The sequence below is a fragment of the Strongylocentrotus purpuratus genome, unplaced genomic scaffold, assembly GCF_000002235.5.
Source record: "Strongylocentrotus purpuratus isolate Spur 01 unplaced genomic scaffold, Spur_5.0 spur5_contig_812, whole genome shotgun sequence".
Taxonomy (NCBI): domain Eukaryota; kingdom Metazoa; phylum Echinodermata; class Echinoidea; order Camarodonta; family Strongylocentrotidae; genus Strongylocentrotus; species Strongylocentrotus purpuratus.
In genome coordinates this window covers 1,055,317-1,071,691 of record NW_022145516.1, presented here as the reverse complement: position 1 = coordinate 1,071,691, position 16,375 = coordinate 1,055,317, and the positions used below count along the sequence as shown (strand labels likewise).

Sequence of the window (16,375 nt, the reverse complement as noted above, 5' to 3'; positions counted from 1 at the left end):
CGCGCACGTGGTTAGTGCGTTGTACGTGCTTACAACGTGCTTAAAACGTACGGCCTCCGTGCGGTTGCCACGTTATCGTACGGAGGCCGTACTTACAAGTGCTGCTCACGTACGGTGTCCTTACTCACTCGCATGTTGTAAGTGCGTGCACGTGCGATGAACTCGGTGTTTATATCGGACGACATTCCGATGTTCTCCAGAAGTCCCAGCTGTTGCTGCCTCAAGATGCCGCCCATTCCACCGAAGAGACTATATACTGCATAAATCAGTGCGAACAACGTGCGTTGTAAGTGCTTACTCGGTACGGTCCACGTGAGTTCTGCGTGCTCATTGGATAGCTGAACTGGGGAAGTGGCGAGTAAGCACTGACCACGCACTTATCACGTGCGCCTTTAAAAGACGCACGGAGTCAGCCTGAACGCAGCGAAAGTTCCTCATGCACTAAAAGTGCTACGGTGTGTCTGCGTGCTCCCAAATCCGTACGGAGGCGGTACTCATCACGTACGGATACCCAAATTTTGCCCACGTTTTTGCACGTAGACAGCACGCACTTGCAAGTACGGCGGGATGTGACCACCGCATAAGAGTGGGTGGTTTTACTCAAATTAAACAATGGGGGAAAGTATGAAGGTAGTAGACCATTTTGTAAGCGAAACATGAAAAGTGCTATTTGTAGAATATTTATATCATCAGCTTTTAGAATTTTAGTTTTGAAAACAAGGGATTGGTGTGGTCGCGATAGGAAGAATCGGTACATATACGCATGGCTTTCTTTTGTAACAGTAAAATGGCGTCAACGTTGCTTTTCGAATTTGCCCATATAATGTTACAATATGAAATATAAGGCAGTATTAATGAATTATATAACATAAACAGGATATTTGAAGGGACATAATATTTCAATTTACAGAGAACACCAATATTATGTGCAATAGTATTAGAAATATATTGCACATGATTAGTCCATCTCAGATTTTCATTGATCAAAACACCAAAGAATTTTGTGCTATCCTTTTTTTTCCAATAATTCACCATCCAAAGTAATTTCAATGTCAGGAATATCGTTATTTTTTCTGTGCTGAAAGTTTATATAGTTTATTTTCTTTAAATTAAGAGACAGTTTATTACTTCTAAACCATTTTGATAATTTTGTTAATTCAGCGTTAATAATTCTTAAAAGGATCTGAAAATCTGAATTGGAACAAAATGCATTGGTGTCATCAGCGAATAAAATATGCTGTAGTGCATTTGATGAATTATAAATATCATTTACATATATCAAAAATAACAAAGGGCCGAGGATTGACCCTTGTGGCACTCCACACGTTATATATACTAATTCTGGTTCATTTGAATCATAGCATACATATTGTTTTCTTTTTGTTAAATAATTTTTAAACCATTGTTTAGCAACACCCCTCAATCCATAGTATTCCAATTTACGTATAGGTATTGTATGGTCAAGAGTGTCAAATGCCTTGCTCAGATCCATGAATACTCCAATAACATGCTTATAAGTGGTCGCGGTCGAGAGTGGACGTGTTTTTCTGGAGCTCCCGTTTTCATTTTATTTTCTATTTTCTTTTCGCGAATTTTAACCTTCTAAGTTGTTTTTAACATCTCATCGTGAAAAGTAATCTTTATGCTACAAATCAAGATTAGTTTTGTGCTTTTTAATGGACATCTTCCTGCTTTACAGCGGTTTTAACTTTGGAAATTTTCGGTGAAGCAAATTTCCCGCCACTCGTCTATTCGCACAACACACAGCGTAGTGTCTTATACACAGCGACGAATACACCACGCTACACAGCGACGTATTCTACATACACGCGACGTGTCGAATATCTCCCGCGCCATCTTGGATCTTACGACATCGCACATTTTAGACTTCTACTTCGTATCGTGCACTTTTATATGTATTTTTATCGCCTGAATAAATTATTCCAAACTGATGCTTGTGGACAAAATTTTATTAGTAGACTTCAATTTTTTGAAATATTTTTAACCTCCGTCGTAAATTTGAAAGCAAGCGCTAACTTTGTTAGATAGTCTAGCACTTAGCAGCCCTACATCGACGACATGTTTCTCACCGGACATGGACGACGCGGATCCGGTACAAGATCTACTGAAAGCGAAAAGTAGCGAGAATCATCAATGCCAGCACTCTGCCTGCTCTTATTGATTTCCTTCTTCCAACTTGGACTACGGACCTACCGAGAATGTGAAAGGGACCCTTACCCTGGCATTCATGGTTTGTCAAGATACACCTAGAAGACTTACGGTAGGATTGTTCCTTTTTTTTTACTCTCACTTTGCTCCCCATCATGATATGTGCATGTTGAAAATGTCAGCATTCCAAACTGATTTACGAGCTGCGTACATAATCTCTTATTCGTCTGCACTAAATATATTTCGAGGAAATGGGCTAAAACATTCATCTACCCCCTTCCTGGGCCATCCTAGGGGTCGTCTACCACTGCTCATTATAATAAATCTATTGGCTGGGGACATTAGCCTCAACCCAGGCCCTGGGCCAAAAGTACACCAACGGCAACGTGGACGTAAGCCCAAATATCCTTGTGGGCTATGCTCGCGCGCTGTGAAAGATTCCGGCATTCAGTGCTCAGAGTGTACAAGCTGGTTTCATTTAAACTGTTCAAATGTGTCAAATAACACCTTAAATTTTCATGCTGAAAACTCAAACGCTATTTGGCTTTGCCCTCTGTGTGATGTTATGAACTCTGCTACTAGTTCATTTCTTGATTCATCAACTGACTCTGATCTGTCAGGATTAAATCCCTTTGAAAGTCTTACTTCCTTGAACGAAGACCAGTGGAACCACACGAACCCACGATCATCTAGCCCTATCCGTTCCGGACCTAGTAAGTTACCTCATAAGACTCGTAAGACTCCAATAAAAATGGACAGAAACCCTCTTCCCCCATTGAAACTCACAAGAATAGATAATACCTGGACAATTGTTGGGAAGGATGGAAAGACTAGTAAGAAAATCACTCCAAGTCCCATCGATGGAAATACACCTAAACCTAGACCAGACACCCAGAAGCAGAAAGCCCACCGAAACGTCACCGGTCACATTGGAATCCAAATTGCAATTATAAATTGTCGTAGTATTAGGGGAAAAACTGCAGGTATTACTTCGCTCATTGAAACTGTGAATCCTGATATCATTATTGGAACAGAATCTTGGCTGGACCCGTCAGTCAAGTCTGCCGATCAACGACTCCATTCCTTGTTTTGAAAGAACTGATTTGGGTACTGACTCTGAACAAATATGGTGTCAAGCTACCCTCCAAGGCCAGACGCTGCAGATAGGAAGTTTTTATCACCCACCTGACTCAAAAGTCGCACCTCTCCAGGACCTGGACTCACAACTTTCAAAAATAAACTCTTTGTTACGCTCTCCACTCATCATCCTCGGCGGCGATTTCAACGTCCCGGGTGTAGACTGGTCAGACGGAACACAAAGTGAACCTAAAGGTGCCCTCCAGGATGCCCTAGCTCAAGTTCTTATTAATAATCATTTGTCTCAAAAAGTCACCTTTCCCACTAGACGTGACGAGTCAAGTGGCACAGAAAACACCCTTGACCTGTTGTTAACTTCACATCCAGACTTAATTTCTGAAGTCTCTTCTCGTACTGGAATTAGCGATCACCTTGTCATCCTAGCAAAACTTCATACTAAGACCACGGTTCCTCCAAAACCACCCCGCAGACTTCACCTCTGGAATAAAGTAGATAATGAGGAATTCAAAGACCGGGCAAGACAGCTTGGAGAAGATTTCTTCAAGCTTCAACCAGGAAATAGATCCGTAGAAGAAAACTGGACCTGGTTAAGAGACACATTGGAAACTATTGTTACAAATAATGTTCCCCACAAGACTGTAAAGGGCCGAGCACGTACTCCATGGTTTACAGGGAAATTAAAACGCCTATGTAATAAAAAGGAGAAGCTATATATTCATGCCAAGAGAAGTGGTGCACAACGGGATTGGGACAAATTCACCAAAGCAAGAAAGCAGATCGATCGTACCATTAGAAGCGCCCACAGACAACATGTCTCTTCAATCCTCGAGGGTGATAACCCGAAGGCCTTCTGGAGGTACGTTAAATCAAGGCGGACAGACAACACCGGTGTCCAGATGCTTAAGGTAGAAGGCAAGCTAATCTCTGAAGATCTGGAGAAAGCTGAAGTCCTCGCCAACCAATTTCAAAGTGTATTTACCCGTGAAGACAAGTCACCGTCATCACTCCCCAACCTTCCACCCAGCCCTTTTCCTGATATGCCTCCCACCCGGGTTGACGTCGAAGGTGTAAAGAAGCTACTACTTAACATCAATGTCACCAAGGCCATCGGCCCGGACCAGATTCAGAACCAAGCTCTCAAAATTGCAGCAGAAGAACTGGCTCCCATCTTGCAGTTCATCTTCCAACAGTCACTCGATTCTGGTGATCTCCCACTGGACTGGAGAAAGGCAAATATCACTCCACTTTTTAAGAAGGGCTCTACCACTGACCCAGCAAATTACCGCCCTATTTCACTCACGAGTACCTGTTGTAAACTATTGGAACATATTATTGATAGTAACCTCATGAGCCACCTTAGCGAACTCGATATTCTGGCAGAAAATCAACACGCATTTAGGAGACACAGATCATGTGAATCTCAACTTATTTTGACGATAAACGACCTGGCTAAGAACCTAGATGAAAAAGCCACCACAGATTTGATAACACTTGACTTTTCTAAAGCCTTTGATGTCATCCCCCACCAGAAGTTACTTCACAAGCTAGATTATTATGGAATCCGTTCAGATAACTTAAGATGGGTGACAAATTTCCTTACAAAACGACTTCAACGCGTATGTGTAAACGGAAAACATTCCGACTGGAAGCCAGTTCTAAGTGGAACCCCGCAAGGCACTGTGCTCGGTCCCCACTTGTTCTTGCTCTTCATAAATGACATTCACGACAAAGTCAAAAGCACCACCAAGCTGTTTGCAGACGATTGCATGCTGTACCGTCCAGTGAAATCAATGAACGACGTGGACATCCTGCAACAAGACCTTGATGCAATGGTGGAGTGGTCTCAGAAATGGGGCATGAAATTCAACCCCAAAAAGTGTGAATCAATGCGTGTCACCAGGAAGAAGAAACCGGGTAAATCTTCATACAACCTCCTTGGTGTCACCCTGGAAGAATGTAAGCAGACAAAGTACCTTGGTGTTGTGATCCAGAACGACCTCCGATGGAATGGCCAAACTCACCTCGCAACAACAAAAGCTATTGGGGTTTTGAGTTTTCTGAGACGCAACTTTCATCACTGCTCAACTTCCATTAAGGAGAAACTCTATCTCACCCTCGTTAGGCCACACTTAGATTATGCAGTTGCTGCTTGGGACCCATACACAGCTAAGAACATTTCTTCTATCGAACGAGTCCAGAGGCAGGCAGCCCGTTTTGTCACAAGCACTTATCAGAGAGAAGCAAGCGTCACCCACCTTCTAAATTCTCTCAAATTCCCTCCAAGACAGACGCGAAGCTCACCGTCTAAGCTGTTTCCACAAAATGTTACATGGCCAGCTGGACATAGATCCCCGAACCCACATTAAACCTAAACCAGATCGTAGCAGACGCGGGCACTCAAGTCAGTTTGAAATACCATTAGCCAGATTGGATGTATACAAGAACTCATTTTTTCCTCGCACAACCGGAGCATGGAATAATCTCAATCCGACCTTAGTATTCCTGACTGACTCAGCAAAGTTTAAAGTAGCACTCCTTCTGAAATAAGTCCACTCTCTGCCACCACGACCTCCAGTTTAAATTCCACCAGGAATCTTTTGGAGGAACAACAACCAAGTACCAAGTTATAAATGATCAGCTAAGGCATTTGACACTCTATTAAATAATTGTAACAATGCTAACTCCGTTGAAAGAATTTTTCTAAAACCATATTGATTTTCATACAACAGTTCATCTTTTGTTAGAAAATCATACAATCTATTATAAGTCAATCTTTCTAAGACTTTAGAAATACTTGGTAAGATAGAAACAGGTCGGTAATTTGAAACTAGAGAAAAGTCGTCTTTGTTGTATTTTGGAATTACTTTTGCTATTTTCAGTGAGTCCGGAAAGACTCCTGTTGTAAGTGATTGTAAGCATTGAATATAAATTCAAATCAAATTTGGTCTTCTTTGGACGTGTTTTAAACTTTAATATGCCTTAGTTCGGACATGGAAAGTTACAAAGAATTAAATCTTCTTTAGCATAACAGAACACATGGACTTGGTAACAGTGTTCAATGGCTACTGGTTATGCATACAAACCTCCAACAAGCTCCTACGTCTTTGTAAAATCAACTCTAGTTCGGTAGGCTCGCTGATCTGAAAGAGTTGAGTAAGGATAAAGAGCATTTATAAAGCATGTGATCCAAACAGGACACAGTGACCCCCAATTTTATATTCTATATAGATATTTTATATATACGTACATTTCATTAAAACAAAATCAGTTGTCATCATTGTTTTAAATCCATGTTTTAGAAAAGGCAACACTTTCCCTGTTGGAGCCAAGTGTGTACCTAACTAATTACCCAGTGACATGACTAAACGGCTAAAAATGGTGGGAGGACAGAACAAAACATTGAGGGCAGCTTGGCAGCAATGATCGTTGGCTACAATTATGCGTACAAACCCTGTTTTCTGCAGATATGTAAAAAGACAACTCTGGGTAGGCTGGATTGATCATTTGAAAAAGAGTTAAAGAGAGATTTAAAATCATTTATAAAGCATGTGATCCAAAGAGGATAGTATGACCCCTAAAGAGGGTCGTTTGAATTATTCCCCTCCCTCCCCCCTTCCCTTGGATATTAAAGGTATGGGAAATTTGTATTTTGGAATATATGAACCAAAAGAAAAATAAATATTCAGAAAAATGAGTAACTCCAATATAATCATATATCAAAGCATTGCGCCTAGTATTTATAAGTACCAAAAGAGATCATTGTTTTCAATAAGAAAGACTGATTTCTATGACAAGGCAGATTACACAAGCTTGTTGCCTTCTATTTCTTTTAACATACTTACGGCAATGAAATTCCTTGTCTGTTTACATAGTAAAAGGACATGTTGGGTATAAACTTGGACCCAAAGTAAGAAATGGAATTGAAAATTTCAAGCACACAAACCAGTTTTGCAGTTGAATCACCAGACCTCTTTTCCCACTTCTCCTCCATCGACTGAAAATATATTAAAGCATAGACTTAGTTATATTAAAATGTGAGTTTATACATTCACAAAATGTAATTTATAAGTTTGGTAGCCTTATTTTTCAAGAATCAGAGACTGTTTAGTTGGAGCTTGTTCCCCCAGCCATATGGACTAAGAGAGACTCATATTAAGGGAATGGACAACATCATCGCTGATATGCTCTCTAGAGCTTAGGCATATCTACTGAACAGTTGTAAATTGTAGAACACCATGAAACAAGCCCTGGTCTACCCATTACATGAGATTTATTGAATAAAGAACATAAGGGTATTGTTATAAACTCTACAAAATAGTGAAGAATTTTGAGTGTTATCAAGTGACATAGTGTTCACTGACATAACAGTAGGAAATATAAAACTGAATTCTGAAAGTGCTGCAAGGTAGACGGGGGGGGGGGGGGCATTTACATTGACACAGAGATCTCTCCTATGGTTAGTGATTTGAAGATGAAAATTGGTAAACATATTGAATAGAGTATACACGACATTGACACAGAGCTAAAATCCCATGTTGGCAATACCCTATTATACTGTTACGTGAGGACTAAACAATGTGGAAAGAGAGTACAAAGCATTGAATATAAACTCAAATCAAATTTGGTCTTCTTTGGACGTGTTTTAAACTTAAATATGCCTTCGTTCGGACATAGGAAGTTCCAAAGAATTAAATCTTCTTTAGCTTAACAGAATACATGGACTTGGCAAAAGTGTTCAATGGCTACAGGATATGCATACAAACCTCCAACAAGTTCATTTGTCTTTGTAAATCCAACTCTTGGTAGCGTAGCTCTCTGATCTGAAAGAGTTGAGTACGGATATAGAGCATGTATAAAGCATGTGATCCAAACAGGACACTGTTACCCCAAATTTAATATTATATATGGACATTTTATAAATACATTTCAAGTAAACAAATCAGTCGTCTTCATTTTTTTAAGTTTGAATCCATGTTTTAGAAAAGGCAACACTTTCCCTGTTGGAGCCAAGTGTGTACCTAACTAATTACCCAGTGACATGACTAAACAGCTAAAAATGGTGGGAGGACAGAACAAAACATTGAGGGCAGCTTGGCAGCAATGATCGTTGGCTACAATTATGCGTACAAACCCTGTTTTCTGCAGATGTGTAAAGAGACAACTCTTGGTTGGCTGGATTGAGCATTTGAAAAAGAGTTGAAGAGAGATTCAAGATCATTTATAAAGCATGTGATCCAAAGAGGTTTGTATGACCCGCAAAGGGAGTCGTTTGAAGTATTCTCCATTTGTAGGCATTTGTTGGAGCTTGTTCCTCCAGCCTCATGGACTAAGAGTGACTCATATTAAAGGAATGGACAACATCACCGCCGATACGCTTTCTCGAGCATAGGCATATCTACTGAACAGTTGTAAGTTGTAAACAAAAAACATGAAATGGGCCCTGATCTACCCATTATACAAGATTTATTGAATAAAGAACATGAGGCTATTGTAACAAACTCTATGAGATACTAAAGAGCTTTGAATGTTTTCAAGTGATATAGTGTACACTGACATAACAGTAGGAAATATAAAACTGAAATCTGAAAGTGCTGCAAGGTAGACGGGGGGGGGGGGGGGGGGGCATTTACCCTGACACAGAGATCTCAGCTAAGGTTAAAGCGATATGAAGATGAAAATTGGTACACATATTGAATAGAGTATACACGACATTGACACAGAGCTAAAATCCCATGTTGGCAATACCCTATTATACTGTTACGTGAGGACTAAACAATGTGGAAAGAGAGTACCCCGGTACGGTACAAAGCATTGAATATAAATTCAAATCAAATTTGGTCTTCTTTGGACGTGTTTTAAACTTTAATATGCCTTAGTTCGGACATGGGAAGAATTAATCTTCTTTAGCATAACAGAATACACGGACTTGGCAACAGTGTTCAAAGGCAAAAGTTTATGCATACAAACCTCTAAAGAGATCCTTTGTCTTTGTAAATCCAACTCTTTATCGCGTAGCTCACTCATCTGAAAGAGTTAAGGAAGGATAAAGAGCATTTATAAAGCATGTGATCCAAACAGGACACTGTGACCCCAAATTTTATATTGGACATTTTATGAATACATTTCAAGTAAAAAAATCAGTCGGCGTCATTTTTTTAAGTTTCAATCCATGTTTTAGAAAAGGCAACACTTTCCCTGTTGGAGCCAAGTGTGTACCTAACTAATTACCCAGTGACATGACTAAACGGCTAAAAATGGTGGGAGGACAGAACAAAACATTGAGGGCAGCTTGGCAGCAATGATCGTTGGCTACAATTATGCGTACAAACCCTGTTTTCTGCAGATATGTAAAAAGACAACTCTGGGTAGGCTGGATTGATCATTTGAAAAAGAGTTAAAGAGAGATTTAAAATCATTTATAAAGCATGTGATCCAAAGAGGATAGTATGACCCCTAAAGAGGGTCGTTTGAATTATTCCCCTCCCTCCCCCCTTCCCTTGGATATTAAAGGTATGGGAAATTTGTATTTTGGAATATATGAACCAAAAGAAAAATAAATATTCAGAAAAATGAGTAACTCCAATATAATCATATATCAAAGCATTGCGCCTAGTATTTATAAGTACCAAAAGAGATCATTGTTTTCAATAAGAAAGACTGATTTCTATGACAAGGCAGATTACACAAGCTTGTTGCCTTCTATTTCTTTTAACATACTTACGGCAATGAAATTCCTTGTCTGTTTACATAGTAAAAGGACATGTTGGGTATAAACTTGGACCCAAAGTAAGAAATGGAATTGAAAATTTCAAGCACACAAACCAGTTTTGCAGTTGAATCACCAGACCTCTTTTCGCCCTTCTCCTCCATCGACTGAAAATATATTAAAGCATAGACTTAGTTATATTAAAATGTGAGTTTATACATTCACAAAATGTAATTTATAAGTTTGGTAGCCTTATTTTTCAAGAATCAGAGACTGTTTAGTTGGAGCTTGTTCCCCCAGCCATATGGACTAAGAGAGACTCATATTAAGGGAATGGACAACATCATCGCTGATATGCTCTCTAGAGCTTAGGCATATCTACTGAACAGTTGTAAATTGTAAAACACCATGAAGCAAGCCCTGGTCTACCAATTATATGAGATTTATTGAATAAAGAACATAAGGGTATTGTAATAAACTCTACAAAATACTGAAGAACTTTGAGTGTTATCAAGTGACATAGTGTACACTGACATAACAGTAGGAAATATAAAACTGAATTCTGAAAGTGCTGCAAGGTAGACGGGGGGGGGGGGGCATTTACCCTGACACAGAGATCTCAGCTAAGGTTAAAGCGATATGAAGATGAAAATTGGTACACATATTGAATAGAGTATACACGACATTGACACAGAGCTAAAATCCCATGTTGGCAATACCCTATTATACTGTTACGTGAAGACTAAACAATGTGGAAAGAGAGTACCCCGGTACGGTACAAAGCATTGAATATAAATTCAAATCAAATTTGGTCTTCTTTGGACGTGTTTTAAACTTTAATATGCCTTAGTTCGGACATGGGAAGAATTAATCTTCTTTAGCATAACAGAATACACGGACTTGGCAACAGTGTTCAAAGGCAAAAGTTTATGCATACAAACCTCTAAAGAGATCCTTTGTCTTTGTAAATCCAACTCTTCATCGCGTAGCTCACTCATCTGAAAGAGTTCAGGAAGGATAAAGAGCATTTATAAAGCATGTGATCCAAACAGGACACTGTGACCCCAAATTTTATATTGGACATTTTATAAATACATTTCAAGTAAAACAAGGGAAACGCTCTCGGCGGTCTCGCCTGCATAACGCAATTCAATATGATAAACCAGAACGTCAATGACGTAGCGCTCATCCGTAAATATCGTAAATTTTATGTGGTACACTTTTGAACTGGTCAAAAAATAGAAATTTGATGCCCTGGAAGGGACATAATTTCATTTCATTTGCATAAAGTACCATAAATAATCAATGGAGCAAAATCTCACAATTCTGTGTAGAAGTTTATTGTTCCAAATTTAGCTCTACCAGATAAGGCAAAATCGGTCAAGAAATGAGGGAAAAGAAGCAATTTTTGTTATTTTTGGAATAAATTTGCATAAATTACCATAATTAATTAATGGAGAACAATTTCAAAATTCTGTGTAGAAGTTTAGTGTACCAAAGTTAGCTCTACGATATAAAGCAAACCAAATCAAAATCGGTCGAGAAATGAAGGAGAAGAAGCCTTTTTTGTGATTTCGAATAAATTTGCATAAATTAGCATAGATAATGAATTTCACGATTCTGTGTAGAAATTTTAAATTCCCTCCTAGCCCTATCATATGAAACAATCAGAATCAAAATCGGTTGAAAAATAACGAAGAAGAAGCATTTTGAAAATCTTAAATTTGATGCCACAACAAAGTCTAAGTTTGTTGACCTTAAATGGCCTTTGACCTTAACTTAGTGACCTGAAATTCTACTCACATGATTGGGGAGACTTGATAACCCTATAGTCCAAGTTTCATTGACTAAGAACTTATACTTTCAAAATTATATCAAAAATTCAAAAACTTAACCTTAGGTTAAGTTTTCGATGATGATGCTACAACATAGTCCAAGTCTGTTGACCTGAAATGACCTTTGACCTTGACTTTGTGATCTGAAATTCTACTCACATGATTGGAGATACTTGATTACCCTATAGTCAAAGTTTAATTGACTAAGAACTTATACTTTAAAAATTATACCAAAAATTCAAAAACTTAACCTTAGGTTAAGTTTTTGATGTTGACGCCGTCGCCGTCGCCGTCGCCGTCGCCGTCGCCGTCGCCGCCGCCGTCACCGGAAAAGCGGCGCCTATGTCTCGCTTTTTGCTACGCAGGCGAGACAAAAATCAGTCGGCGTCATTTTTTTAAGTTTCAATCCATGTTTTAGAAAAGGCAACACTTTCCCTGTTGGAGCCAAGTGTGTACCTAACTAATTACCCAGTGACATGACTAAACGGCTAAAAATGGTGGGAGGACAGAACAAAACATTGAGGGCAGCTTGGCAGCAATGATCGTTGGCTACAATTATGCGTACAAACCCTGTTTTCTGCAGATATGTAAAAAGACAACTCTGGGTAGGCTGGATTGATCATTTGAAAAAGAGTTAAAGAGAGATTTAAAATCATTTATAAAGCATGTGATCCAAAGAGGATAGTATGACCCCTAAAGAGGGTCGTTTGAATTATTCCCCTCCCTCCCCCCTTCCCTTGGATATTAAAGGTATGGGAAATTTGTATTTTGGAATATATGAACCAAAAGAAAAATAAATATTCAGAAAAATGAGTAACTCCAATATAATCATATATCAAAGCCTTGCGCCTAGTATTTAAGTACCAAAAGAGATCATTGTTTTCAATAAGAAAGACTGATTTCTATGACAAGGCAGATTACACAAGCTTGTTGCCTTCTATTTCTTTTAACATACTTACGGCAATGAAATTCCTTGTCTGTTTACATAGTAAAAGGACATGTTGGGTATAAACTTGGACCCAAAGTAAGAAATGGAATTGAAAATTTCAAGCACACAAACCAGTTTTGCAGTTGAATCACCAGACCTCTTTTCGCCCTTCTCCTCCATCGACTGAAAATATATTAAAGCATAGACTTAGTTATATTAAAATGTGAGTTTATACATTCACAAAATGTAATATATAAGTTTGGTAGCCTTATTTTTCAAGAATCAGAGACTGTTTAGTTGGAGCTTGTTCCCCCAGCCATATGGACTAAGAGAGACTCATATTAAGGGAATGGACAACATCATCGCTGATATGCTCTCTAGAGCTTAGGCATATCTACTGAACAGTTGTAAATTGTAAAACACCATGAAACAAGCCCTGGTCTACCCATTATATGAGATTTATTGAATAAAGAACATAAGGGTATTGTCATAAACTCTACAAAATACTGAAGAATTTTGAGTGTTATCTAGTGACATAGTGTAAACTGACATAACAGTAGGAAATATAAAACTGAATTCTGAAAGTGCTGCAAGGTAGACGGGGGGGGGGGCATTTACATTGACACAGAGATCTCTCCTATGGTTAGTGATTTGAAGATGAAAATTGGTAAACATATTGAATAGAGTATACACGACATTGACACAGAGCTAAAATCCCATGTTGGCAATACCCTATTATACTGTTACGTGAGGACTAAACAATGTGGAAAGAGAGTACAAAGCATTGAATATAAACTCAAATCAAATTTGGTCTTCTTTGGACGTGTTTTAAACTTAAATATGCCTTCGTTCGGACATGGGAAGAATTAATCTTCTTTAGCATAACAGAATACACGGACTTAGCAAAATAGTTCAATGGCTACAGGATATATGCATACAAACCTCCAACAAGTTCATTTGTCTTTGTAAATCCAACTCTTGGTAGCGTAGCTCTCTGATCTGAAAGAGTTGAGTACGGATATAGAGCATGTATAAAGCATGTGATCCAAACAGGACACTGTTACCCCAAATTTAATATTATATATGGACATTTTATAAATACATTTCAAGTAAACAAATCAGTCGGCTTCATTTTTTTAAGTTTCAATCCATGTTTTAGAAAAGGCAACACTTTCCCTGTTGGAGCCAAGTGTGTACCTAACTAATTCTCGCTACCCTAAATAGGTACGAAAATCTCGAAATTCGCGAGACGAGGTAATTTTCACTCTCTCGGGTCGTCACTACAACTTCCGGTATAGAGTCCCATCCCGCTGGCGCTAGCGCCTGTGTTCGCTGTGCAGAGTTTTCACGCACGCTAAAATCGATGCCAATCAGTGTAATTTGTACAGATTATAATATGCAATGGAAAGCTTCGGGCAGAATTAGTGACTTTAGCACAAAAGGCCGTTAAACTCTACCGTGAAAGAGAGGGTTGTGATCACGAACGCCTGCACAGGAAGCTGTAATGTCGAAAAGCTATCCCATAATGCAATGCGCGTTTTCAGGATTTTCCCCGGATCTCGGCAGAATCGCTATTTGGGGTAGCGAGAATTACCCAGTGACATGACTAAACGGCTAAAAATGGTGGGAGGACAGAACAAAACATTGAGGGCAGCTTGGCAGCAATGATCGTTGGCTACAATTATGCGTACAAACCCTGTTTTCTGCAGATGTGTAAAGAGACAACTCTTGGTTGGCTGGATTGAGCATTTGAAAAAGAGTTGAAGAGAGATTCAAGATCATTTATAAAGCATGTGATCCAAAGAGGTTTGTATGACCCGCAAAGGGAGTCGTTTGAAGTATTCTCCATTTGTAGGCATTTGTTGGAGCTTGTTCCTCCAGCCTCATGGACTAAGAGTGACTCATATTAAAGGAATGGACAACATCATCGCCGATACGCTTTCTCGAGCATAGGCATATCTACTGAACAGTTGTAAGTTGTAAACAAAAAACATGAAATGGGCCCTGATCTACCCATTATACAAGATTTATTGAATAAAGAACATGAGGCTATTGTAACAAACTCTATGAGATACTAAAGAGCTTTGAATGTTTTCAAGTGATATAGTGTACACTGACATAACAGTAGGAAATATAAAACTGAAATCTGAAAGTGCTGCAAGGTAGACGGGGGGGGGGGGGGGGGGCATTTACCCTGACACAGAGATCTCAGCTAAGGTTAAAGCGATATGAAGATGAAAATTGGTACACATATTGAATAGAGTATACACGACATTGACACAGAGCTAAAATCCCATGTTGGCAATACCCTATTATACTGTTACGTGAGGACTAAACAATGTGGAAAGAGAGTACCCCGGTACGGTACAAAGCATTGAATATAAATTCAAATCAAATTTGGTCTTCTTTGGACGTGTTTTAAACTTTAATATGCCTTAGTTCGGACATGGGAAGAATTAATCTTCTTTAGCATAACAGAATACACGGACTTGGCAACAGTGTTCAAAGGCAAAAGTTTATGCATACAAACCTCTAAAGAGATCCTTTGTCTTTGTAAATCCAACTCTTTATCGCATAGCTCACTCATCTGAAAGAGTTAAGGAAGGATAAAGAGCATTTATAAAGCATGTGATCCAAACAGGACACTGTGACCCCAAATTTTATATTGGACATTTTATGAATACATTTCAAGTAAAAAAATCAGTCGGCTTCATTTTTTTAAGTTTCAATCCATGTTTTAGAAAAGGCGACACTTTCCCTGTTGGAGCCAAGTGTGTACCTAACTAATTACCCAGTGACATGACTAAACGGCTAAAATTGGTGGGAGGACAGAACAAAACATTGAGGGCAGCTTGGCAGCAATGATCGTTGGCTACAATTATGCGTACAAACCCTGTTTTCTGCAGATATGTAAAAAGACAACTCTGGGTAGGCTGGATTGATCATTTGAAAAAGAGTTAAAGAGAGATTTAAAATCATTAATAAAGCATGTGATCCAAAGAGGATAGTATGACCCCTAAAGAGGGTCGTTTGAATTATTCCCCTCCCTCCCCCCTTCCCTTGGATATTAAAGGTATGGGAAATTTGTATTTTGGAATATATGAACCAAAAGAAAAATAAATATTCAGAAAAATGAGTAACTCCAATATAATCATATATCAAAGCATTGCGCCTAGTATTTAAGTACCAAAAGAGATCATTGTTTTCAATAAGAAAGACTGATTTCTATGACAAGGCAGATTACACAAGCTTGTTGCCTTCTATTTCTTTTAACATACTTACGGCAATGAAATTCCTTGTCTGTTTACATAGTAAAAGGACATGTTGGGTATAAACTTGGACCCAAAGAAATGGAATTGAAAATTTCAAGCACACAAACCAGTTTTGCAGTTGAATCACCAGACCACTTTTCCCACTTCTCCTCCATCGACTGAAAATATATTAAAGCATAGACTTAGTTATATTAAAATGTGAGTTTATACATTCACAAAATGTAATTTATAAGTTTGGTAGCCTTATTTTTCAAGAATCAGAGACTGTTTAGTTGGAGCTTGTTCCCCCAGCCATATGGACTAAGAGAGACTCATATTAAGGGAATGGACAACATCATCGCTGATATGCTCTCTAGAGCTTAGGCAT

General features: G+C 38.8%; 1 protein-coding gene across 1 annotated transcript in view; it reads right to left on the bottom strand.

The window, feature by feature from the left end:
- Positions 1 to 6,329: 6,329 nt before the first annotated feature.
- LOC115921148 (centrosome-associated protein CEP250-like) overlaps positions 6,330 to 16,375 on the bottom strand; it is a 30,882-nt gene continuing 20,836 nt past the window's right edge. Inside the window, exons 9-17 of the mRNA XM_030978293.1 lie at positions 16,116 to 16,166; positions 13,679 to 13,735; positions 12,869 to 12,919; positions 10,915 to 10,971; positions 10,090 to 10,140; positions 9,235 to 9,291; positions 8,031 to 8,087; positions 7,211 to 7,261; positions 6,330 to 6,407 (exon numbers count right to left, since the gene is read on the bottom strand). Of these exons, the coding sequence (XP_030834153.1) occupies positions 6,330 to 6,407; positions 7,211 to 7,261; positions 8,031 to 8,087; positions 9,235 to 9,291; positions 10,090 to 10,140; positions 10,915 to 10,971; positions 12,869 to 12,919; positions 13,679 to 13,735; positions 16,116 to 16,166 (510 nt within the window). The remainder of the gene's footprint in view (positions 6,408 to 7,210; positions 7,262 to 8,030; positions 8,088 to 9,234; positions 9,292 to 10,089; positions 10,141 to 10,914; positions 10,972 to 12,868; positions 12,920 to 13,678; positions 13,736 to 16,115; positions 16,167 to 16,375) is intronic.